The sequence below is a fragment of the Gymnoscopelus microlampas genome, assembly GCF_963454915.1.
Source record: "Gymnoscopelus microlampas genome assembly, chromosome: 21".
Classification (NCBI taxonomy): domain Eukaryota; kingdom Metazoa; phylum Chordata; class Actinopteri; order Myctophiformes; family Myctophidae; genus Gymnoscopelus; species Gymnoscopelus microlampas.
In genome coordinates this window covers 8,851,875-8,877,630 of record NC_139958.1, presented here as the reverse complement: position 1 = coordinate 8,877,630, position 25,756 = coordinate 8,851,875, and the positions used below count along the sequence as shown (strand labels likewise).

Here is a 25,756-nt window from a genome sequence, read left to right as displayed (position 1 = left end):
GCTTATTGGAGGGGGGGTAGAAGGCGGCTAGGCTACAACCAACATCATGCAGTCGTTGCTCCAGGCAAACGTATTACCTAACCAGTGGTGGAAAATGTACTCACATTTTCTACTTCAGTAAAAGTATCAATACTGCAGTGTAGAAATACTCTGTAACAAGTAAAAGGTCTGTGTTCAAAATGTTACTGGAGTAAAAGTACAAAAGTATTGGCATCAACATACTTAAAGTACCAAAAGTAAAAGTACTAAAATGTTTGAAAATAGCAGATCTACAAGCTCACAACGAGCTTGTAGATCGGCTATTTTCAAATAGCCTGTATATAAAACGGGGCTAAAGTGGTTAATGTATGTTTTATAATATAATTTATATCTGCAAAGTAACTAGTAACTAAAGTTTCAAATAATTGTAGTGGAGTAAAAGTCCAATATTTGCCTCTGAGATTTAGTGGAGTAGAAGTAAAAGCATTCACACACACACACACGCACACGCACACACACACACACACACACACACACACACACACACACACACACACACACACACACACACACACACACACACACACACACACACACACACACACACACACACGCACACACACACACGTCTTAACAAGTCAATGGCAGAAGTTGGAGGGTGAGAATGAAAATTGAGACTCATTTGTCAAACAAATCGATTCTCAAAGTTGTTGCTGAGCATCTCAAAGACAAACCGCACGTAACGACGGCATCACGGGAGTCATTCAATCCGTGATGGAAAACGACATCTGTCAGCCACTCATGGTGGGCACTGTAGATCAGCCAGTCTGCGCTGAGCGTCGGCAGCTGTCAATTGCACACCGGAGACAAGAGACATCCTCGCAACGACAGCGTACAAAAATACAAATACTAATGAAAAAAACAACAATACAAATATGAATGGCCTTGACGTTAAACCCTTATTGATCCCCAGGGGTAAACGTAGGTGCCCCAGCAGCAACAGTATAGTAACGATGAAACACAGTAGTAGAGATACTGGTGGTAAGAGTAAGAGAACCAATAAAATAATAAAATAGAGTTTACGTTAAAATAATTTGCAGTACAGTCTATCAATAAATGTACGTACTGTGTAAATGTACTCACCAGTGAATATGAGAATGAAATCTGCAATGTCATTTATTTTGACAGCAAATTTGGTTTTAGTTTTAGTCATAGTCTTTTGAATAAAATTCTGTTTAGTGCTCACAACGCGTCGCAGCGCAACGCGTGGTGAGCTTGTAGATCAACTCTTTTCGGTCTGTGACACCCGTGCGCACCCATGATGACTTGTCTTAGTTCTACTGGATCTCTTCTCCACTAGTCCCGCCCAAACATTTTAATCTAGTTTTTATTTGTTGACGAAATTGTCAGTATACAGTATATAGTCATAGTTTTAGTCATCATAGCATAGTTTTTATTTAGTTTTCGTTGACAAAATCAACCCTGATATGTAGTACAGGCCTTCAAAAGTGAGTGTGAGCAGAGAGTCAAAGCCGGAGACAGTAATTCAAAAGAACAGACGGTGCCAGAGTCACAGCAGGCGTGAGTAATCCAGAAGTAGAGAACCGACAGCGTAGGTCCTAAGTTCTCATGTAGTGGTCATGTAGTGGTCAAGCGTGGTCATGGAGCCTGATGGCTAACTGGCACAAAGGGCCCACCATCAAGCTTGTTGTGAGCTTGTAGATCAGCTATTTTCAGCATGCAACCAAGTGTGAAATCAGTCATTATGACACCATCAAGGCCCGCCAAAATAACTTTTAGTCAACTAAATCAACTGTAGATTTTAGTCAACTATAATTTTATGATATTTAGTCAACTAAAATAAAAATAAATACAAATACAAATCAACACTAGAGCAGTGGTTCTCAAACTTTTTCATGGACCCCCAAATTGACATTTATTAGCCCGCGGACCCCCATTTGAAAAGATATGCCAGGGACCCCCATAAGAGAAGATTTTTACGGCTCTAGCAGTGATTCTCAACCATTTTAATTTCAAGGACCCCCAGTTTGACATGCATTAGGAGACGGACCCCCATTTAATGGCATTTCTATCACTTGGACCGCAATTTATATTGTAAAATCTATGTCAATGTAACTCTGAGAGTGTACAAATGGAACCAAATGGACCCGTTAGGGTCCATTTTGTGCCTAATCTATCATTTAGCTGGGGACCCCCTGGAACTCCCTCAAGGACCCCTGGGGGTCCCCGGACCCCACTTTGAGAACCAATGCACTAGAGTATACAGACGTATACACCCTATAACAATCATCCTGCTGACGCAGAACAAAGAGAGAGAGAGAGATAGAGAGAGTAGCAAGGTAAGTGTTCCTGCTGGAACACTGCTGCTGGTTGGTGTTTCCTGACCTTCTGACCTTGTTCACACCAATCTTGGAGAGCTGCCATTTCACCTGGCTGTGTCTGAGAGAGTAATTTATCTTCTCTGTGTGTGTGTGTGTGTGTGTGTGTGTGTGTGTGTGTGTGTGTGTGTGTGTGTGTGTGTGTGTGCGTGCGCGTGCGCGTGCGCGTGCGTGTGCGTGTGTGTGTGTGTGTCTGTGCGCGCGCAGAGCGCCGATACCACCGCCCTTAGCCACACGGTTACCGGGTTGAGGCCCGACACGGCGTATGAGTTTGCTGTCATGGCGACCAAGGGTCGACGCTCCAGCACTTGGAGCATGACGGCGCACGCCACCACGTACGAAGCAGGTACGCTATCAAGCCTTTCTTGAACTAACGTTTCTTTATCTAACTTAAAGGGCATGACCACTTTGGTAGAGGTTTGGGTTGTTTAGTTCAGTGGTTCTCAAACTTTTTCACGTCAAGGACCCCCTAATTGACACTTATTAGCCCGCGGACCCCCATTTGAAAAGATATGCCAGGGACCCCCATAAGAGAAGATTTTTACGGCTCTAGCAGTGATTCTCAACCATTTAAATTTCAAGGACCCCCAGTTTGACATGCATTTAGGCTACAGAGCCCCATTTAATGGCATTTCTATCTCTGGGACCACAATTTATTTTGTAAAATCAATCTTAATTTAACTCTGAGTGTGTACAAATGGAACCAAATGGACCCGTTAGGGTCCATTTGGTTCCATTTGTACACACTCAGAGTTACAGACCTATAAGGGTCCATTTGGTTCCTAACTATCCACCATTTATCTGGGGACCCCCTGGAACTCCCTCAAGGACCCCTGGGGGTCCCCGGACCCCACTTTGAGAACCAATGGTTTAGTTACCTTGCCATGATGTAACTCCAAAGGTGGACAAGAAATAGAAAATAATTGCTCCATTGATTAGAAATTGATGATTCAAAATATGCTCCTCATTGACTTACATTGTACGGTAAAACAGCTCTCAAAGTCACTCTTTTAGCACATAAACAAACACAAAGTTGATTCAGACAATATAGAACATCACCAAACCCAATACTGTCTTGTTTTTTAGGACTGAGAATCTAATTAATTGCTTTGTAATTAATTATTTGAAATCAATCGCATATAATCGCATATAAATATGTGACCTGAGAAGAATTTATTTTGGTATACGAGTGAATCAATGAGTGAATAAATAAGTTAAAGCAACAAAATATCGGGTTTTTTTGTATCAAGGTGGTACTAAACAGACCAACAGATCAGTGCAAGTTTTACCATAAAAGGCAGCAATTTTAGGAATATATTCAGAGATTCAGGTAGCCTATGTAAATTCAAGGACCTTCTGTAAACTCACAAGTAAAACACAATACTTCCAAGTACACAATACTTTCAAGTACATTCCAGAACAGTGGAAACCCTGACCACTAGGAGAAATAAAAATAAAGAAGTCTTGATTGACCTTATTGTCAAATATCCTGTATGAACAAACCAGATTAACAAAAACAAAACTTTGTGTTGCTTCAAAGGCCATAACACTAGGTTGCTTTGTTGATTTACCAACAATTTAGTTTGTCCATATTGATTTAAAAAATAAAAATCAGTCCAACTCTCCCTCAATATCCTTGGCCAAAATAATAAACAGACCAACAGAAGTTCAACATAAAGTGGTGGAGTGTGGGTTGGGTATGGATCCTTGTACTTCTGCTAGGAGTTGGACTAACGTTAACCACTGAACGTTATCATTATCCGCGGCTACGTTAACGTTTGCTCTGGCTTTCCACACTAGCGGCAACATGTTTAGCATTGAGGTGATATGCAAATTCTTTGCTGCACAATCTGCACACAACCGTGTTTTTATCACACTTCCACCAGAGAGTTTTTTTAAATCTAAATTTCCCATCCACTGGGCCAAGCGAAGCAGTCTGATCGGCTTCTTCTCCCACTGTGTGCATTGGGGTTTGTTGTCTGTTGGTAGGTGCACCGGTATGATCGGTATGACTGAAACTCGTCCAGTGGTGCAAAAACTAAGCGCGATGTGTAAAATGTGTAATTTTCTTTAACGCGTACCGGTAATTGTTTCTGTAATTAATTAATCAGTTAAAGTCCCAGCCCTACTGATTACCAATGACAAGATTAGGCTACTAATGATTATACAGGGTGTCAAAATAAATCCATATCGCAAACAAGCAAACAGGGAATAGACAGAAAATAACCCAAACAAAAAGGAATCAATGAGTTTGTGTTATCAGGGAATGTGTGATAATGATGATTATGTTACCTAGTCAATCAGAACATCCTTCAATTTGTTCTTATCTAAATTAATGAAGATAGTTGTATACCAATAGAGTACTTGTCCCAAAGTTTAGTACCTCTGTATTTAGGGAAAATTTAAAAGGGGTGGGGGAGATTTTTAGTCTGTCTAGTGTTTGTGTATTTGAGAGTTTTTTTCGAAGGATTATTATTACGAATAAAATATTATTATTTTTATTATCATTATTGCATGATTAGTGCTGACAACATTTAGTTTCATGCTAGCTAACATGCACAGGGGGATCTAGCATAGTTAGTACTCTTGGCTAAATTCCAATTCTCACATTTCTGTGAGTTTGAGAACTGCTGCATTAAACTCAACAACAACAACAACATCATCATCGTTTCGTCAACCTTGCTCCCACCCTGCCCTATACCTCCTTATCTCCACTTCCCCCCAATTGACGTTTTTTCCTGTTCTTCTCCTTCACCTTGCTGGGACCTGCAGCCCCAAGCTCCGCCCCCAAAGACCTGACGGTGATCACCCGGGAGGGAAGGCCACGAGCCGTCCTCATCAGCTGGCAACCGCCGATGGAATCAAACGGACGGATCACAGGTGAATGTGCTAGTCTAGTCTCGTTCTGAGAGTAAAGTATGTCAGTGGTGTAAAGCAACTAAGTACATTTACTTAAGTACAATTTTCAGGTGCTTTTACTCTACTTGAGTATTTACAATTTTCAGCACTTTTACTTCTACTCCATTACATCTCAGAGGCAAATATTGTACTTTTACTCCACTACAATTTTTTTTTAAACTTAAGTTAGTAGTTACTTTATAGATTAAGTAAAACATTGAATACTTTTTCCACCACTGGGTGAGTGTGCTAGTCTAGTCTCGTTCTGAGAGTAAAGTATGTGTGGTTTGATTTATGTGTAGATTAAAAGCATGTGTAGTGCAATTTAATTTACGCGACACCATGTGTAGTAACACTCGATAGCAGAGTCCCGCCAACAAAGGCATTAATTGCCTGGATTGGTCTTGGAAAACCACCAGGTCTCTGAATCACAGGAACGTGTGAAATGTGGGCGAGCCTCTGGTCTGGAACCAGGCTATAATTTATCCAGTGGTGGAAAGTAACTAATTAGTTACTCAAGTACTGTACTTAAGTACAATTTTGAGGTACTTTTACTTTACTCGAATATTTATTTTTTTCTATACTTTTTCTTTTTCTTTTTTTTGCGCAGCACCGAGTGCCGCGCTATGAGCTTGTAGATCTGCTATTTTTGAAAAAAAGAAAAGAAAATCTTTATACATTTTTAACTCAGATCTTTGCTTCTGGGGTCCCTGTAACAACATATTTTGAGATGGGGGGTTCGCGGTCAAATACATATCATTTTGGGGGTCCTTGACATGAAAAAACACTGATATTATTAACATATTATCAAAAGAAAATGTTAGAATTTCGAAGACATTAAATGTTACAAATTTCTACAAATTTTGTAGAATCCCCAGAAGCAAAGATTTTAGTAACAAATGTTCGCTTTGATTTGCACACATTTTCATGATAAAAAAAAAATTAGCAGTTTGCACAGCACTCGGTGCCATCTGATATTTTTAATATAAATCTTAAAATGACACAGATGCGTTCCCGGTCTTAATGGGTTAAAAAAAAAACGTGAATATGTTTTTCCACCACTGAATTTATCGCAATTATTCAACCACCCACAGGCTTCATCCTGTACTACACGCTGGACAAGCATGCGCCCATCGACGACTGGCTGATGGAGGTGGTGGGTGGGGACCGCCTCACCCAGCTCATCCTGGATCTCACGCTGGACTCCACCTATTACTTCCGCATCCAAGCGAAGAACTCGAAGGGCGTCGGCCCCCTGTCGGACCCCGTCAGCTTCCGGACGGCTAGAGGTGAGGACATGTGGGAATGGGGGGAAAGGATTTTGGGTCCATTTGGACCCATTTGTACACTCTCAGAGTTACATTAACATTCATTTTACAATATAAATTGGGGTCCCAGAGATAGAAATTCCATTCAATGGGGGTCCGTAGTCCTAATGCATGTCAAACTGGGGGGTCCTTGAAATTAAAATGGTTGAGAATCACTGCTGGAGCCGTAAAAAAACTTCTCTTATGCATGCATATCTTTTCAAATGGGGGTCCGCGGGCTAATAAGTGTAAATTTGGGATTCCTCGACATGAAAACGTTTGAGAACCACTGCTGTACTGTATATCGAGTAACATTTGTATGCTTTTTAATATCACAAATATTTGGATTTTTAAATATATTACAAAGTAAATGAATATTCCTTTATATATATAATGAATGACTGAATTAATTAATTAATGGTTATTTTTTTCAGTCGAACATCCAGACAAAATGGCAAATGACCAAGGTAAGATATAGTAGGCCCTATTAGTAATGAATGTTACTCCTACTACTCTACTACTAATAGTACTGCAATTCAGCGGCACCTGCAGCATATACAGTATTTAGTGGCCAGAGATTGTGTCAATGACAATCTGAAAATACACAATATTATGGCGTACAGAGGCGTGACAACATTGCAGAGTTGAAAACCCTAGCAACTAGAGAAAACAGAGCTAACAAACCTACGCTTACTGCTTTCAAAAACAACCCTGATAGATACCATCCCAGTATCTGAAGGATCGCCCTAAAGTCTTTTTGCATTGCTTCTGTGATGCTGTTGTTGTTTTTTAATTAACTGAATTGTTTCCACCCAGCTTTAGTCATTGAATTGTGCTGTTTGTAACATGGTCTGTTTACTGCATACACCATGCAGCACTGCCCTCTGGTGTCTGTGTCTGTGTCATAATGAATCTTTATTAGCTCTGTGTGGGATATTGATTTGACGGGTGGGTGCCATCATGATATTATTGGTTGAAATTGGTTGGTACCTACTGATGTACAGCTTGTTTTACAGGAAGTGATTTTCTTTTTTGCACTATTAATTTGCACATAATTGCCATGTAGGTGCCCAATAGGCTCTATGCACAGCAGCCATATTATCACTTCCTTCACAGGTGTTACCAATGATACTAATGAAGGCTCTGTTCCATTTAGTGTAGCACAGTGGTTTCCACGACCCCCATAACTCTCAGAGTGTACAAATGGAACCAAATGGACCCTTACCATTTGGTTCCATTTGTACACTCTCAGAGTTACACACCCGTAAGGGGCCATTTGGAAGCCCATGAGGGTCCCTGGACCCCAACTTTAGACCCACTGGTGTAGCAGAGTGTTTCCAGTGAGCCAACATGCACAATATCAGCAACCCTGACTCTGTTTGACCAGAATGGAACAGAGCCTTCATTAGTATCATTGGTACACCTGTGAATTTCTTCACAATATGGCTGCTGTGAATAGAGCCTATATGGCAATGTTTATGTTCTGAAGGGTTAAAACACTTTATTCCCATTTCAGCTAGACTTTAATATAGGCCATTAGATCATTTCAATCACAATTATTACTACTACTACTTTTACAATTGCTACTACAAATACTACTATTACTACTATTATTTCTAGTACTACTACTATTTATAATAGTACTACAACTTAATCTCTCTCTCAGGTGGAGGAATGGACCACTCCTATTGGCCTGCAGACAACAACTTGATTGACAGGAGCATCAATGGTAGGCCACGCCCCCTTTCTCTTCTCTTCTCTTCTCTTCTCTTCTCTTCTCTTCTCTTCTCTTCTCTTCTCTTCTCTTCTCTTCTCTTCTTCTGTCCTATTTGCTGCTTTCCTCTTAAGCCAGATTCAGTTGTCTGGCACCAGACATATTGGTAGGCGGAGATCTCTGAATGCCTGGCTATGCAAGACTTCTCTCTCTCTCTCTCTCTCTCTCTCTCTCTCTCTCTCTCTCTCTCTCTCTCTCTCTCTTCAAGGGGAGTTTACAATCGAATGACAAAGTGCATCATCAATTCTCACCGCCTGTCACTCACCTGCTCACACACACACACACACACACACACACACACACACACACACACACACACACACACACACACACACACACACACACACACACACAATATTCATACCCTTTTTGCGTGCGTGCATGCATGTGTACTGTGCGTGTGTGTGTGCGTGCGTGTAAGAGAGAGAGAGAGAGTGCATGCCTGTGAGTGTGTGTGGGTGTTTGTGAGTGGGTTCCTGTTTGTTTGTAATGTTTTTGTCTATATTGCAGTCACAACATTGTGAGCTTGTAGAGCAGCTATTTTCACACACTATTACAAATGTATTAGAATTTTTCACGTTGATTTGTTGATATCTAAAAATTACAAGAAAATAATTGTTGATTGTTGCAGCCATAATGTTCATCCGTTTTAACCCATTAAGACCTGGAACTGTGTCATTTTTAGATTGAGCTAAAAAGCATTATTTTACACTTTGGGCTCGGTGCCGCACTACAAGCTTGTATATCTGCTATTTTTGAAAAATCATTAAAATTTGTGCAAATCTTTGAAATATGTATATTTTTAAAGCGAACATTTTTTAACTCAAATCGTTGCTTCTGGGGGTCCCTGGAACAAAATATTTTGATGGGGGTCCGCGGCCAAATACATATCATTTTTGGGGTCCTTGACATGAAAAAGATTGAGCACCACTGATATAGAAACATACGTTTTTCAGAATACTGTTGGGATTTAGGCGACATGTAGAATCGGCTTCAGGTCTCAATGGGTTAAGTCTGGAGACTACTGTCCAGGACAGTTTTCAGACACGCCTCCTGCAGGATACTTGGCTCAATATTGATCATAATTATTTTTATTTTATTGTATTTATACTTCCTGGGGTTCTTTTTTGTCCGACTTGTAGTCTTGTAACCCTGCTCCCTTGTTTCGCATACATTCCAGAGTCTCCTATTGGTCAGATGCGGCCGCCTCACGGCAGTGCCACGCCCCAGAAGAACGGCAACCTGTTGGTCATCATCGTGGTTTCCGTGGGAGCCGTTACCGTGGTGGTGGTCGCCGTGGTAGCGATCATCTGCACGCGGCGGTCATCTGCGCAAAAGAGGAAGTGAGAGAAAAACATATTTATATGTATTTATGCAGCATAATGTATTATACTGTATTATCTCGTTGATGTCGGGCAGAGACCTTCTTTCTCCATATTAGAATTGTTATGTTTAACCTTTTTTATACATGAATACCCTACTTCATCGTACAAGAGTGTTGCACAAAAGTAGCAAAAATAGCCGATCTACAAGCTCACAATGTGATGCTACACGTGAGCTTGTAGAACGTCCGTTTTCGCTATTTTTGAAAAATGTTTAAAGTGAAAATCGTTAAAGTCCCTGGGTTTTTATTAATATTGAACCAATGAAAAGTAGTAGCTTATTAGTGACTAAACGATGACTACATTGAATCCACTAGAACGTTGGTTCTCAAAGTGGGATCCGGGGACCCCCAGGGGTCCGTGAGGGAGTTCCAGGGGGTTCCCAGCTAAATATATAGATAGTTCTAATCTAAGTTCTAATCTAATCTAATATATAGATATATAGATAGTATGATAGTTAGGAACCAAATGGACCCTTATGGGTCTGTAACTCAGAGAGTGTACAAATGGAACCAAATGGACCCTTATGGGTCTGTAACTCAGAGAGTGTACAAATCTGGAACCAAATGGACCTGTTAGGGTCCATTTGGTTCCATTTGTCTCAGAGTTAAGTGAACATCGATTTTACAATATAAATTGGGGTCCCAGAGATAAGAATGCCATTAAATGGGGGTCCGTAGCCAAATGCATGTAAAACTGGGGGTCCTTGAAATTAAAGCGTATGTTTTTAATTGTTTACTGGACGGGAGACCCTCGTTTTTTTGGAGACTCCAGCAGTGTGACGAGGGGCTGAACGTCTGTTTTTTTTTCTCACTTGTGGCGTTTTTGTCTGCTTCATGCCGAGAGCATTTGGAAACGTTTTTTTTAGGTGAGCACCTGGCGTTTTCAGCAGGGAAGAAGCTCTTTTGGTGGACACACAGATTTAGTCAACCTAGCTAGCTGAATAACAAGATTTAATTCTGTCTTTTAGTCCCTCTCCTCTCCTCTCATCTCATCTCCACTCTCCACTCTCTCCCAGGAAGCGCGCCAGCAGCGCCGGCGGTGCCAGCAAGCGCCAGAAGGAGACGCGACCTCCGCCCGACCTCTGGATCCACCACGAGGAGGTGGAGCTCAAGAGCCTGCCCACTAACTGTGCGGGCCCCGCCCACAACTCCTCCTCCATGTCCACTTCCTCCTCCTCAGGGGGTGGGGGGGCCCAGGGCCGCGGCGATCATCCTTCCGCGGTCGTTACCCCGGCCACTTCTGTGTGTGGTGGAGGTGGGGTCGGGGGCGGAGTCGGGGGTGGGGCGTCGTTGGCCCATGGCCAATCGGATGGCACCCTGTGCGGGAAGGGAGGTAAGCACGGAGCTTTTTTTTGTTTGTCGTATATATGTGTGTACGTGTTCATTCTTTCTTTTGTTCATTCTGTCATTCATTCATAGCCTGGTAAACCCTCCCTCCAGAAATCTCATTTCCATTTGATTTCTGGAGTGAGTCTGGCCTGATCGCCCATTCTGCAATATTGGCTGTGGGCTGGAGTTGGGCGGGAGTAATACCGTTGACTGACAACCCCTTCAGCCAATGATCGTTTTTCCCCTTCAGCCAATCAGCAGTTCATTTTTACCACCTCCAGACTATGTGACGCAACGGGACTTTTGAGACGGCCATGCCCAAAATAGGTTGCCTTATTGGGATACATGCGTATCACTGCCCGCCCCTGCCGGTTCTCTAAATTTATATTTTTAAATAGGCTCTGTCATGATTAATTGACCACATATGTGAAGTTAAACAACTAAATTCTATCCAAACGATATCTTAATAGTAAATTCCGTGCCTCAAAAAATAAGTTTGAGACCGTTTTAAAAACAAAAGTAAGAAGTGAAGGCACTCGCAGAACAACAATGGCTGCCGTTCGTCTTTTTTCGGCGTCACTCAGGCTGCACTCGGCTTCATTCGGGCTCACTCGAACTCGCCACCTGATTGGCCAACGTAAGCTGTCAATCACAGAACGATGAGCGACGACGCTGATAGGCTCGGTTATTTGGTAATGCACTAGAAACCCCCACAATGGGCGTTCAGGCCAGACTCACTCCAGAAATCAAATGGAAATGAGATTTCTGGAGGGAGGGTTTACCAGGCTAATTCATTCATGCATCTGTTTTTATTAATTAATTATCTCATTCCATCATTTAATCAGTGGTTTTATCTGCTCATTCTTTCATTTCATTGGCTCGTTCAAGAATCAAGACTGATCTTGATTGGTTGACCGGACATGGCAGCTTTAATGCCGGAGGGGAGGAGCCATGTGGTTTTTGGTTAAAAGACCATGTCCGTCCGTCTGTCTGTTCTCTGATCTGGCTCCTCTTCTCTTCTTGGAGACAAAGAGGTGCCATTGTTGTTGTTGTTGTTTGCATGGAGTATGTCCACTGACAATAGCCGATCTACAAGTATCGTATTGTAGATCTAATCGGCTATTTTTTGGCTAATGTTCCTCCCAGAATAGTGGATGATGGGGTTCAACAGCCATAATCCTATTATGCTAAATGTACCACGGTCAAATATATTAATCATTATAAACAACAACAACGAAACAAAAAAAACACATCCTGGCGGACTAACCGTTTCTCCCATTAAGATCTGGAACGCATCTGTGTCACTTAAGATGTCTTTGGCTATTCAAAAATAGCAGATATACAAGCTCATAACGCGGCACCGAGTGCCGCGCTATGAGCTTGTAGATCTGCTATTTTATTTTTTATTTTTTCAAAAATTCTGTTAGGATTTAGAAAACATTTTAAGAATCGTACTCAGGCCTTAAAGGACAACTTTGTTTTTTTACAATCAAGGTTTATGTTTTAGCTTGTAATTAAAGTAAATAAAAGATGAGTGTTATTTTATTTTCATACTGCTTTCTATAGTTTTAGCAATTTTTGCAATTTGTTTTACAGTGGGCGGGGGCATTCTGTCCGGTCGCTAAATATGTCTTTTTTACACAATAACCCGGCGTTTTCTTTATTATTATTTACAGTAGCTCTTCTAGCCCCCAATAACTCACATCTGGCCATCAAAGACCACAGGACCTTTTTTAATGTGTAAAAAAGGCATATTTAGCCACTGGACAGAATGCCCCCGCCCACTGTAAAAAATATCGCGAAAATTGCTAAAACTATAGAAAGCAGTAAATGAAAATAAAATAACACTCATCTTTTATTTACTTTAATTACAGGCTAAAATATAAACCTTGGCTGTAAAAAAAACAAAGTTGTCCTTTAATGGGTTATTCCATCATTCACTCATTCATTCTCCTTCCTTCATGTAGTCCTATTCAATTGTTCATCTGTTCAATCTGTTCATTCTCTCATTCATTGGCTCGTTTTCTCATTAACCCATTCAAACCGGCAAAGCATCTGTGTAACCACTTCAGCCATTATTTTATACTTTGGCTGTTCAAAAATAGCAGATATACAAGCTCATAATAAACTTGATTTATATAGCACTTTTCAAAAACAGGTTTACAAAGTTCTTAACAATACAAATACAATGCGTACACAGAAAATATATAGGCAATTCAATGATGGAAAATGTAACAAAACTCACAAACTTGTAGATCTGCTATTTTTGAATAATCTTGAAAATGAGACATGTGTGCAAATCTTTGAATATATATTTTTTCGAATCATTGCTTCTGGGGGTTCCTGGAACAACATATTTTGAGATGGGGGTCCGCGGCCAAGTACATAGCAATTTGAGGGGTCCTTGACATGAAAATATTTGAGCACCACTGATATAGCAACATACGTTTTTTTCAACAAACTGTTTTAGATATAGAAAACATTTTTAGAATCGGCCTCGGGTCTTAAAGGGTTAATCTGCTCATTCACTCCCTCATTGTGATACCGTCCTCTCCTCCAGGTGAAGTGGACGAGGCTAGCAGCGTCAGCGTCAGCGTGTCCACTCTGGAGCGTTCGCTGGTGGCCCGCCGGGCCCCCACCAACACCAGGACCAAGATGATGATTCCTCTGGACGCACAACCCAGCAGCACACGTCAGTCTATGCATATATACTGTAAATCCCTACAGCGTTGGTTCTCAAAGTGGGGTTCCGGGGACCCCCAGGGGTACCTGAGGGGGGTTCCAGGGGGTCCCCAGCTAAATGATGGTTAGGAACCAAATGGACCCTTATGGGTCTGTAACTCTGAGAGTGTACAAATGGAACCAAATGGACCCTTATGGGTCTGTAACTCTGAGAGTGTACAAATGGAACCAAATGGACCCGTTAGGGTCCATTTGGTTCCATTTGTACACTCTCAGAGTTAAATTAACATTGATTTTACAAAATGAATTGGGGTCCCAGAGATAGAAATGCCATTAAATGGGGGTCCGTAGCCCTAATGCATGTTAAACTGGGGGTCCTTGAAATTAAAATGGTTGAGAATCACTGCTAGAGCCGTAAAAAAACTTCTCTTATGGGGAGTCCCTGGCTTATCTTTTCAAATGGGGGTCCGCGGGCTATAATAAGTGTCCATTTGGGGGTCCTTGACATGAAAAAGTTTGAGAACCACTGCCCTAACAGTATGTAGGCAGTATGGTGAGTGAGTGAAGGATTTTGGCCTCTGAATTCCTGTCTGAATTCCTATCCGTGTCTCTCTCTCTCTCTCTCTCTCTCTCTCTCTCTCTCTCTCTCTCCCTCTCTCTCTCCCTGCAGCCGTCGTGAGTGCAATTCCCGTACCGTCCCTGGATCAGTTTCCAGGCTGTGGATTCACACTGAGAGGCTATCCAGGTTATCTATCTACTGATCCACCAATCTATCTATCAATCTATATACTGTATGTATCTCTAAACACTTGGCTATAACCCTCCCTCCATCCCTGCATCAGACCCATCCTTACAGTCGCCACAGACCCTGCTCCAGACGCCCCTGCTGCCCGGCTCGTCTGCCCAGGCGGGAGAGCTCGTCTCTGGGATCGGAGGCATGCCGGTGGTCCAAGGAGGTGGAGGAGGTAGGCTAATGGACGGTCAGATAGTGATGCTACTACTAGTATTACAGTATCTTCACTCCTACTGCTCCTACGACTGATGATGATGGGTTCTTGGTTTACCTATGATCCATAGATGACTGAGGCACTACACCGTCTCTATGTATTTGATGTACCTTGTGTTTTACCTTGCTTACAATAAGTCGCTCTGGATTAAGATTTGAGGTCCCCGGACCCCACTTTCTTTCTTTTCTTTCTTTTTCCTTTATTTATTCAGGGAAACCCATTGAGAGCAAGCTCTCTTTTTCAAGGACGCTCTGATAACAAACATTTGAATCACAGTACAATGTCACAACTTTGACAATAAAGCAAAAAGAAAAGCAGAAGCATAAAACAACATTAAAATAATCGCAAAAGGCGGTGAATCAGACAATACAGTGAGGACATGGATAACAACACAGAGATTTAAAAATCAGATGCAAGATAAACAGTGTTACATGAAACAGGTACAGTCACTAGAGTGTCCTCAAGAAGCACCCTGACTGGTATATCTAATGTGTGTTTGTGAACGTGTTGAGTGACCATTAACCTTTGGTTCCAAAATCGAGGTTAGGTATAAAGGAAGTTTACCACACAAGGCCTTATAAATAAATAAAATACAATGTTGCGAACTGCGAGAGATGGCCAACCCAATCATATAAAATACAGTGATGGGTGAGATAATCATCACCAGTAATAAAACGCAAGGCACTGTGGTAGACTGCATCCAGAGGTTTCAGTGTGGAGAGTGAAGCATGCATATACAGATGTGCCACTTCAAAACTTCACACGTTACTGTTCTTTCCCTGAAAGTGCCCTGAAAATGCATTTTTTCCTCCCTGTTCTGCCCTTAAAAATTCACTGTTTTGCTCCTGAAAAGAAGTTGTCACTACACACCCCCGTTTTTCCCTTCAACAGACATCCATATACATGAGAACAAAAGAATGTGTGTTGAAGAAGGTGTCAGACTCATTATGAGGCGAAAGGTGATTTGAAGAGGTCCTTGACCAGTTGCTCAAATTAATTAGCATCATAAAAGCAGTGATCATCAAAATAATTCAGCATTTGAAATGCCCTTCTTTGTCCCTCTTATTGCCCTGGGAATCCCCTGAAAATGTACTGCCTTGGCGATGGCAGGACATTTGAAGTTTTGAAATGGCACATCTGTACAGTGTATCCCCATAATCAAATACAGACATAATTACAGATTGAACAATAGTCTTTCTGCTTTGAGAACCACTGGGATAAGAGACAGGATAAAGAAAGTAAATCCAGACAGTTCAAACTGAACAAACAGTCCAGATATAATATACCCCATGGCTCCTATTGTATGCTCAAGGCTAGACTGGTGAAGGTAAGCGTAAGAGGCGGTCGATTTTGTCTCTAATAGTGAGAAGAATGTATTATTAGGTCGTTACTACCTAGAGCTACGGTATAGGAATACATGAATCGATAGAGTTATGGCTTTTTTTCAGCTTGGTTAGAGTGTTAAAAAGAAAACCTTGGATTGTTTTTTATTATTATTCCATCGTTGGTCCACCCGTCCAGGTGAGGAGGTGCCCATGGCGTCGTCGGTCAGCGTGAGGAGCATACCGACGGCGTGCGTTCGACCCACACATCCGCTGAGGAGCTTCACCTCCTCCTCCTCGTCTTCCTCCTCCTCTGCCCACGCCTCCGTCAACCCCTTGCTCCCTCCTCCTCCGCCCTCCATGAGCCTGGAGCACAAAGCGTACACGCCAGGTGAGAAAAACCACTACTACTACTAATATTAAACCCTCTAGACCAGGGGCCTTCAACAGCCTAGGGGGTCTAGGGTCCCTAGGGCAGTGGTTCTCAAACTTTTTCATGTCAAGGACCCCCAAATTGACACTTATTAGCCCGCGGACCCCCATTTAAAAAGATATGCCAGGGACCCCCATAAGAGAATCACTTGGACCGCAATTTATATTGTAAAATCTATGTCAATGTAACTCTGAGAGTGTACAAATGGAACCAAATGGACCCGTTAGGGTCCATTTGGTTCCATTTGTACACTCTCAGAGTTACAGACTCATAAGGGTCCATTTGGCGCCTAATCTATCATTTAGCTGGGGACCCCCTGGAACTCCCTCAAGGACCCCTGGGGGTCCCCGGACCCCACTTTGAGAACCAATGCCCTAGGGGGTCCTCAGAGTTATTACAGGGGGGCCGCCACATCTTTGTGTGATATATATACATTTTTTTTACATTAACCACTTGAACCCTATAGCATCCCTTTTCTGAGGAGAACTTTAGCCAAAAATAGCCGATCTACAAGCTTCGCAGGGCGAGGCGTTGTGAGCTTGTAGATCTGCCAAGATCTGCTAAGATCTAGACCTAAGACCTCTGCAAAGAGGTATAGGTGTAGAGGGGGAAAAAAGAGCAGACCAAGTAAAATGTGTATTAAGTGTATTCATTTATTAATATTTGTATACAACAAAGAGGGAGTCCCTGCTTCATCTCTCTCTGAGCTGAGTGGGTCCTTGGCCTGAAATATGTTGAAGACCCCCTGCTCTAGACTTAATAAATGGACCTGAGATGTCTCTGTACTTGAGCCGTTCTTTTCTGTCTACAACAAACCTCTTTGCCAAAAATAGCCGATCTCGCCTTGCCTTCAATACTAATTGAACTATTAGTATTAGAAGTGCGTGCGTGTGTGTGTGTGCGATCATGAGGCTCGTTGTTTATTAAGGATTAATAAACAACTCATTAATCTACACCGTAGTGGAGACTATTCTTCCTGGGGTCATCGTCATAAAATGCCTCACAGCATGTTAGCGAATAAAACACAAAATTAGAAAACAAAATTCACATTAACTCATTAACCGCCAGAATAAGACGTATTTATTTATCAGGAACAGTTCACATTAATCAACGTGTACGTTTTCACATCCAACGTAAATGAGCCAGAGTTAGCCAGAGTGAGCTAATTTTCATCTGTAGTCCCTGAGCAGGCTGCTAAAAAAGTGGTGGTATAGCTATCCATACAATTGTGTTGCAGATTATACTTGTTCATGTATTTCATAGATAGCTTCATTGACAATCATCAGTGTTGTGTAAATTCATGTTTTCTGTTCATTTCAAAGAAAAGACCTTGTCTATAGATGCCCTTGCCAGTGATTCAGAGCGTGAACAGACACCATGTGTCAAAAGACTTGATTTGAGCAAAAAAAAAAGCATTATTTTTTTTATTAAAAAATAGCAGATATACAAGCTCATAGCGTGGCACCGAGTGCCGCGCTACGAGCTTGTAGATCTGCTATTTTTGAGAAATCGTGAAAATGTGTGCAAATCTTGGAATGTATATTGTTTTAAAGCGAACATTTTTAACTCAAATCTTTGCTTCTGGGGGTCCCTGGAACAAGATATTTTGAGATAGGGGTCGGCGGCCAAATACATATAATTTTGGTGGTCCTTGACATGAAAAGGTTTGAGCACCACTGATATAGAAACATATGTTAAAAGTAGAATAAGAAAGACATTAACCTTCTAAATGTGCAGACCAGGTCTGAGTTAGACCAGGTTTATGACCATGATGCTCGCCATGATGATGATGATGATGATGTCCTGTGTCTCCAGGTTGCTTGACGAAGACGGCGTCCCTGGGTCAGGCAGGAAAGGCCAGGTCTCCTCTACTTCCTGTCTCGGTCCCAACAGCACCCACGGGTGCCTCAGAGGAGATGAGCGCCGAGGACGCTAACAACACAGCTAATGTGAGTCGTGATGTAGTAGTAGCAGTAGTAGCAGTAACAGTGTGTGTGTATGTGTTGTGCATGTGTTAAAGCAGGGGTTTTCAACAGGGGGTCCGGGACCCCTAGGGGTCCTCAGAGCTACTATAGGGGGTCCGCCAAATCTTTGTGTGATAGGATTTTGTTTTTGTACATTAACCACTTGAACCCTAGCATCCCTTTTCTGGGAGAACTTTAGCCAAAAATAGCAGATCTACAAGCTCACACCGCCTTTGGCAAAGAGTTATAGATGTAGAAGGAAAAAAGAGCGGAAAAAGTTTATCTGAAACACAATTTTATACAATATAGAGGGGGTCCCTGCTCCATATCTCTCTCAGCTAGGGGGTCCTTGGCCTGAAAAGGTTGAAGACCCCTGTGTTAAATACTTCCAATCGCCATCATACAAGCACACTGCAACAGTGCAAGGCCAACTGCCTCCATCTAGTGGCGTTACAGAAATATAGCACCCTATGACTTGTCATTCTGACGCCCACATTGGCCTTAGCTTTTTTTTTTTTTACAGGTGCGCCCCCTTTCCACAGCCACGCCCCCTTTCCTGGGTAGGGGTATAAATATAAACGGATGTGCACGCCCCTTTCTTGAGGCCTGTCTAGGACTGCGTGTTTACTAGTGTTGATTTTGACAGCAAATTTTGATTCAGTTTTAGTCATAGTCTTGTGAATCAAATTCCATTTATTTCTAGTCATATTTTAGTCATCTGAAATGTTTTAGTCGACTTAATATCATAAGATTATAGTTGACTAAATCTACAGTTGATTTAGTCGACTAAAATGTATGTTGGCGGTGCCTTGAGGGCGTCGTAATGGCTGATTTTACACTTGGTTGCATGCTGAAAATAGCCGATCTACAAGCTTGTAGATCGGCTATTTTCAGAGCGCAAGTGTAACCAAACATAAAATGACTTGTCTTTTAGTTCTACTGCATCTCTTCTACTCCACTAGTCCCTCACTAACATTTTAGTCCAGTTTTTATTTGTTGACGAAATTGTCAACATATTTAGTCTTAGTTTTAGTCATCGTAGCTTAGTTTCTATTTTGTTTTCGTCAGTGAAAAAAGGTAGTCGACGAACATTTTTCATCACAGTTTTAGTCGACAAAATCAACACTGGTGTTTACACAGTCACACACAGTCACACACAGTCAAAAACCCTTTCCTTTCCTTCTCTCCTCTCCTGTGTCCTAACCTCTGCTTCCTGTGTGCTTCCTGTGTGTCTCCAGGTCTACGAGCAGGACGACCTCTCGGAACAAATGGCGAGCCTTGAGGGACTCATGAAACAGCTCAACGCAATCACAGGCTCCGCCTTCTAGTGACTCCCCCCACCCCCAATGAAATCTGAAGTCCATCCTCTCACTTTAAGACTACATGACTTCTGACCCCTCCTCCACCCTTTAGACTTAATGGCCTAACTGCAGTGGTTCTCAAGCCTTTTCATTTCAAGGACCCCCGTAACTCTGAGAGTGTAGAAGTGGAACAAAACCAAAAAAAAGTTCCATTTGGACACTCTCAGAGTTACAGACCCGTGAGGGTCCATTTGGAAGGCCCTCAAGGGGTCCCCGGACCCCACTTTGAGAACCACTGGCCTACTGTGATTTACTTCTTTTTTTATATACTGTATATGAAGCGCCTCTCCCCTTGGAACAGCGTTTGGGTTTTCGTCCGATCGTGGATCGAGTCGCTCGGAATCCGTTCTTTTGAACCCGAGTCTCTCACTATATCTGGTTTTGACTCACCTAGTCTGGGATCTAGTGGGTCCTTTGCTCAGACGAGTAGAAGTGGCAAATTGTTGAAAGAAATCGCATTCCTGACCTGGGATCCGTTGGTTTTGCCCGCGGAATGCGGATGGATCGTTCTGAGTTTGACCGGGTTTGGGGGTGACTGAGGTGTGAGAAGTAGGATCTTGAACAAAGCGTTCTAGGATAATGGTTTCATTTCAAGGCCCCCCCCATAACTCTGGGAGTGTAGAAATATAACCAAAATGGACCCTTATGTGTCCATTTTGTTCCATTTGTACGCTCTCAGAGTTACAGACCTGTAAGGGTCCATTTGGAACCCCCTCGTGGGAACCCTGTACCGCACTATGAGAACCACTGGAAATGGACCTCGGAACTCATCCTTGGAACTGGTCTGGGAACTGGACCTTGTAAAAGTAAACGTTTTTGGGGGAATTAGGCTGGAAACTTGACTTGGGAAAACAGGTCTGGGAAGATTGGACCTGGTTCGAGTACTACTGTAGTGCTACTACTACCTGGATTTTCTATGAGGGGTGCTTAAAAGTCTCGAAAATATCCTTGAAAGTCATTGAGGGGTCCTTAAAGAGTTCCATCGTAGGACAACTGGTCTGGGGAAGTGGACTTTAAGCCTAAACAAGCTGAACAAACTTCTATCTGAATCACGTGAGCCAGTTCATTTCTTTTTCCTGTGCTGATCACACACCTGAACCCGATACCTGATACCGATCCCGAATCGGATCGTTAATCCGGTCCTATTACGCGTTTCCTTTCTCGTCAAATAAATGTATAAATAAGTGAATTAAGACGTTCCTTTCCACACGTTTACCGAATTCTGTGACTGAAAGACGTAATGTGCCAAAACCGGCCATTTTGTTTTGTCTTTTGTACGAAAAACAACGCCCTTCCAATGTTCTCCTTCTCTCAATTCCTCTCTTCATCTACCCCCCCCCCTCTCTCTCTCTCTCTCTCTCTCTCTCTCTCTCTCTCTCTCTCTCTCTCTCTCTCTCTCTCTCTCTCTCTGTCCTAAAATAAGACGTTTGCCAAAAAAGAAGAAGTTGTAATACTTACTCATAAAATACTAGCCGGGGAAAATGTCTGGTATTCAGCCCCCACCTCTCCCTCTCCCCCACCCCCACCCCCCCCCCCCCTCCCCCAAAGGGTCTATTTGCTGTTTGGTGGAGCATACTTTCTTTTTTCTTTTTTTCATGATTTTCAGAATTACCTACTTTAAAAAAAAAGATAATTATCAAACAAATTGTTTACAATTGAAAGACAAAAAAATCATGTTTTTCTTTTCAATCTTTTTGGGCACTTTTTTAAATTAGTTATTTATGTTTTTATCATATTTTTGAGAATGTTGCAGCGGCCGTCTTGTTTGTTTGATTGGACCCTGGACAATAACAATAGCTTGGTTCAAGTCTGAGGAATCTGTGTTATCATATTTGTCATCACAATTTGTATTTTTATTATGATTATTGTTATGCTTATATTAATAATGTAGTAGGGCATACTCATAAAATGATTCATTATTATTACGAAATGCCTTAATTTTATTTGGATTTTGATTCTTACGCATTTGCTGGAGCAAAACATTGTCTATTCAATTCCTACATGTATCAGTTTGTTTCTTTCATTGCATCGCGTTAATGGCAGAAAACACAAAACGTTTTAGGTTCTCCGTGTCATTAACGAGACCTAATGTTATTCCATCCAATCTGCCTCCGGACCAAAGCTCAGATCTTTATTTTTGTTTCGTCTTTTTTTGGGAAGGGGAGGGGGGTCCAAACTTGTACGTCATGCTAAAGCTGATGATCTAGCTAGACCAGGTCTGGTGGTCATAACTCGCTGATGAGTTAGGTCAGGGGACAGGCAAAAGCTATATTTTCTGTGCCTATACTACAGTCATTTTTGTTACTAGTATTATTATTTATTTATTTAAAATCACTCACTCCATTCAGTACCTGTAAAATGTTCTTGTCCCGTTCAGGATATATTTATTTATATACATTTATTTCCATTTTATTATTTTCTAATGTATTTATTTATAATTGTTTTGCACTGCACGCAAGCCATGACTTATCTGTGTCCTAGTCCCTGTCATTATGAGCGTGATAACAAATATTGGCTCACATGATGTTTGAACAAAGAACACTCAGCCAAGACATGCAGATTGCCAGCCAGTTCTGGAAACCCCTGCAGCGCAAAGGGAGACATGTGATCTTACACACACACACACACACACACACACACACACACACACACACACACACACACACACACACACACACACACACACACACACACACAGAATGCAACATGATGATAGATTTTAAATGTTTTCTCCTACTCATAGAATGAAAGATTAACATGGACAACGCTGCAATTTTCTTTCGGATTCAGCACAACATTTGTATGACAAAATGAAAGGATAAGCAAATGGAAAAGGAACGTGTTGTGGCAATTGTATGAACTCACGTTTTGTTCTTTTCATTTCTGTCACTTTCCTCCTTTTCCGTTTTCGCTTTGTCAGTTTTATTTTGTTTTTCAAAACAAACATGGGGGAATAGCAAGACGGAGGCTGTGTAAAAAAAATTAAAAAACTGAATAGAGGTGAATAGAGATAGAGATGAAAATAAAATGAACCGGCGATATGTTATTGTTTCACTTTCTTTTAAACATCATTTTCTTTATCTTCAACACAGCCCTGACCAGCCCTTGGTATTTTTTATTTGTATTTTACTTTTTTAAAGGGCACAAAAAAAACTAAACATACATTTTACAAAGTTAATGAAAAGTGGGAAAAAAGTTGATTTGTTTCAATAAAAGTCTTTTTTTCTTTCCTTCGTATGAAACATCGGAACGTGTTATGTCATCTGTTTGTTCTGGTTCTTTGTGTGATTGTGCGTGTATGCGTCTCTCAAGAACAGATTCCGAGCTGCGCTACTGCATCTGTCGGGAGGGCCATTCAGAACGTGTGAACATTGGCCTACAAGTGGATGCCTTAGACCAGGAAGCATTCAACAATGGCGTCCACGGAGCCGACAACAACACGGAGAGTTAATAACATTTAACTTGTTCTTCCATTATTATAGAAACAGGTGGGCTTATAACCGAAACGATCCATGTTCCATGGGGGAGGAGTTGTTCGTGTTCTGTGGGAGAAATGTTGTCAGTGGGAAATAAAACAAAGGCGCCCCCACCGGAAGAGAAGGGCTGAGGGCAGACCAAACGAGTCAAATTCAAAGGAAAACAGCAGAGGGCGCTGCCTTTTCCTTTTTTTTGACAATGGGTTCCCCAATCTGGGAATCAGCGAGTCTCCTACTGTAGCTGTAGGAGACTCAATTGCAGGTCAATTGGTTCTCCTACTGTAGCTGTAGGAGACTCAATTGCAGGTCAATTGGGTCTCCTACCGGAGACTCAGCCGGTCATCAATTATTGGCTCAGGAATGCGACAAAATCAAAAAAGGAATTCAAGGCTTCATGGGGTGTGTAATTGATAGAAAATAAGTAGTTTTTTTTTTCGGACAAACTACTCCTTTAAAGCCTATTTCATACGTCATCAATCGGCTATATTGGCTATTTTTCAATTTATTAAGAGGTGCCCAAAATAGGGGCGCCAGGTTGAAAGTGGTTAATTTAACCATTATTTCCACTGGCTACAAGTTAGCCCAATGAGAGAATACAACGACTTTTCAGATAGCTTTCACTCTCTCCACTGTTACTGTATCTCCCCCTCATACAGTACAGAGTACAGACACTAGACAGTTGTAGAATTCTGTACTAAATCTAATCTAACAACAAAGATCCTCTCTTATGGGGGTCCCTGGCACAACGTCTTTACATTTAGGGGTCTTTGACATGAAAATGTTTGACAATCGCTGGCGTTACACCATCTGTTATTCACGAACAAGGGGGGCCGGCCCCCTACATTATGCTTACCACTCTGTCTGAAAGCCATCAATGGTCACGTTGGAGCAGGGGTTCTCGAACACGTTAATTCATATATATTTGGCTGTGGACCCCCATATGAGAATATTTTGTGCCAGATTTATGTTGTTCCAAAATATATTTCAACATTTTTTTTGTTGTTGAAAATAGCAGATCTAGCAGAATGTCTAAGACATTCACAGGTGTTACCAATGATACTAATGAAGGCTCTGTCTAGCACAGTGGTTTCCACGACCCCTATAACTCTGAGAGTGTACAAATGGAACCAAACTGTAAGGGGCCATTTGGAAGCCCATGAGGGTCCCTGGAGCCCAACTGTAGACCCACTGGTGTAACAGAGTGTTTCCAGTGAGCCAACATGCACAATATCAGCACCCTGACTCTGTTTGACCAGAATGGAACAGAGCCTTCATTAGTATCATTGGTAACACCTGTGAATGTCTTCATAATATGGCTGTTGTGAATAGAGCCTATCAACAGGATTAGAGTGCCAGCACTACAGGAGACAGGTGAGCTACAATCCATTATTACGTGGCTTGGTTGAATGCTTGATTCTGATTGGTTAATCACTGAATTCAGCTGTGTGTTATTTCTGTATTATCTATTATGACCGTCTGAGCTCAATAATGGACCTCTGTCTGGCTCAGAGCACCTGGCTGCTCTGCTTGATGTTATGCTGTATTCTACGTGGCAGCCATGTAAACAGACACACAATTGTCATTTAAAGCTAAACGTTGCTGTCAAGAATGTTTCTGAAAACATTTGAAGCAGGAAATAGACAATGCACTAACCGAATATTGATTCTATTTGATCAACACTTCCTGAAATGCGACCCTCTTCACATTGGCCTATTATAGTACCTCTAGGAGGCAGATCTTTGCAAAATATATATATATATATATATTACTCCTACACATTTTGTGTCACGCAAATCGGTACACATTATGTCTACAGTATAATCATATGATCAAGACGAACCGGAGATTCCACTCACCTCTATAATGACTGAATTCCGAAAATGGCTGGTCCACAACCTACCTGACCTGGCGGAGACCTGTGCTCCAATGAGCTCTTTTCTAGTTCTTTATTTGTTCATTTGATCAGGACAGTGCACACCAATGAACACTAAACATGATTATGAATGATATACATGATTAGGTGTAAAATATGCCAGATTTAGCATAGAGACCATTTCCATCCGTATAGTCTCCAAAACATTAAAACAAGGAACATTACAATAAAATGCTTCAATAATTACATACAAAATAACAAAGAAAACAACAACAATTTAGATCGAGAATAACTACTCGAAGATATACAGTAACTGGTCGCAAGTCTGATGGTTCTTTAACCATTGTTTGAGTTGGCCTAGGTTGTGAGAATAGGGCTTTCTCTTAGTGTGACTGGGAGGCAGTTCCGGTTTAGGCTGCCTTTAATGGAGAGGACAAGGTGGTCCGTCTAATGGTCCATATGGTTATGGAGATAGACTGGGCAAGTCTTGTCCATTCGTTTTGGTATAGTGGCATGTAAAAAAAAGGGTGGAACCATTAACTATTGGGGTCCTTGACGCAGTGAATCT

At 41.7% G+C, this 25,756-nt stretch overlaps 1 protein-coding gene across 1 annotated transcript in view; it reads left to right on the top strand.

The window, feature by feature from the left end:
- LOC311037790 (netrin receptor DCC-like) overlaps positions 1-19,898 on the top strand; it is a gene marked incomplete at its 5' end in the record, with an annotated part of 83,038 nt that extends 63,140 nt beyond the window's left edge. Inside the window, 13 exons of the mRNA XM_084047080.1 lie at positions 2,586-2,724; positions 5,151-5,258; positions 6,371-6,565; positions 7,018-7,050; positions 8,250-8,312; positions 9,538-9,700; positions 10,758-11,074; positions 13,631-13,762; positions 14,423-14,497; positions 14,595-14,717; positions 16,281-16,472; positions 18,330-18,463; positions 19,717-19,898. Coding sequence (XP_083903206.1) covers positions 2,586-2,724; positions 5,151-5,258; positions 6,371-6,565; positions 7,018-7,050; positions 8,250-8,312; positions 9,538-9,700; positions 10,758-11,074; positions 13,631-13,762; positions 14,423-14,497; positions 14,595-14,717; positions 16,281-16,472; positions 18,330-18,463; positions 19,717-19,806 — 1,764 coding nt within the window. The 3' untranslated portion in view covers positions 19,807-19,898. The remainder of the gene's footprint in view (positions 1-2,585; positions 2,725-5,150; positions 5,259-6,370; positions 6,566-7,017; positions 7,051-8,249; positions 8,313-9,537; positions 9,701-10,757; positions 11,075-13,630; positions 13,763-14,422; positions 14,498-14,594; positions 14,718-16,280; positions 16,473-18,329; positions 18,464-19,716) is intronic.
- Positions 19,899-25,756: the final 5,858 nt, after the last annotated feature.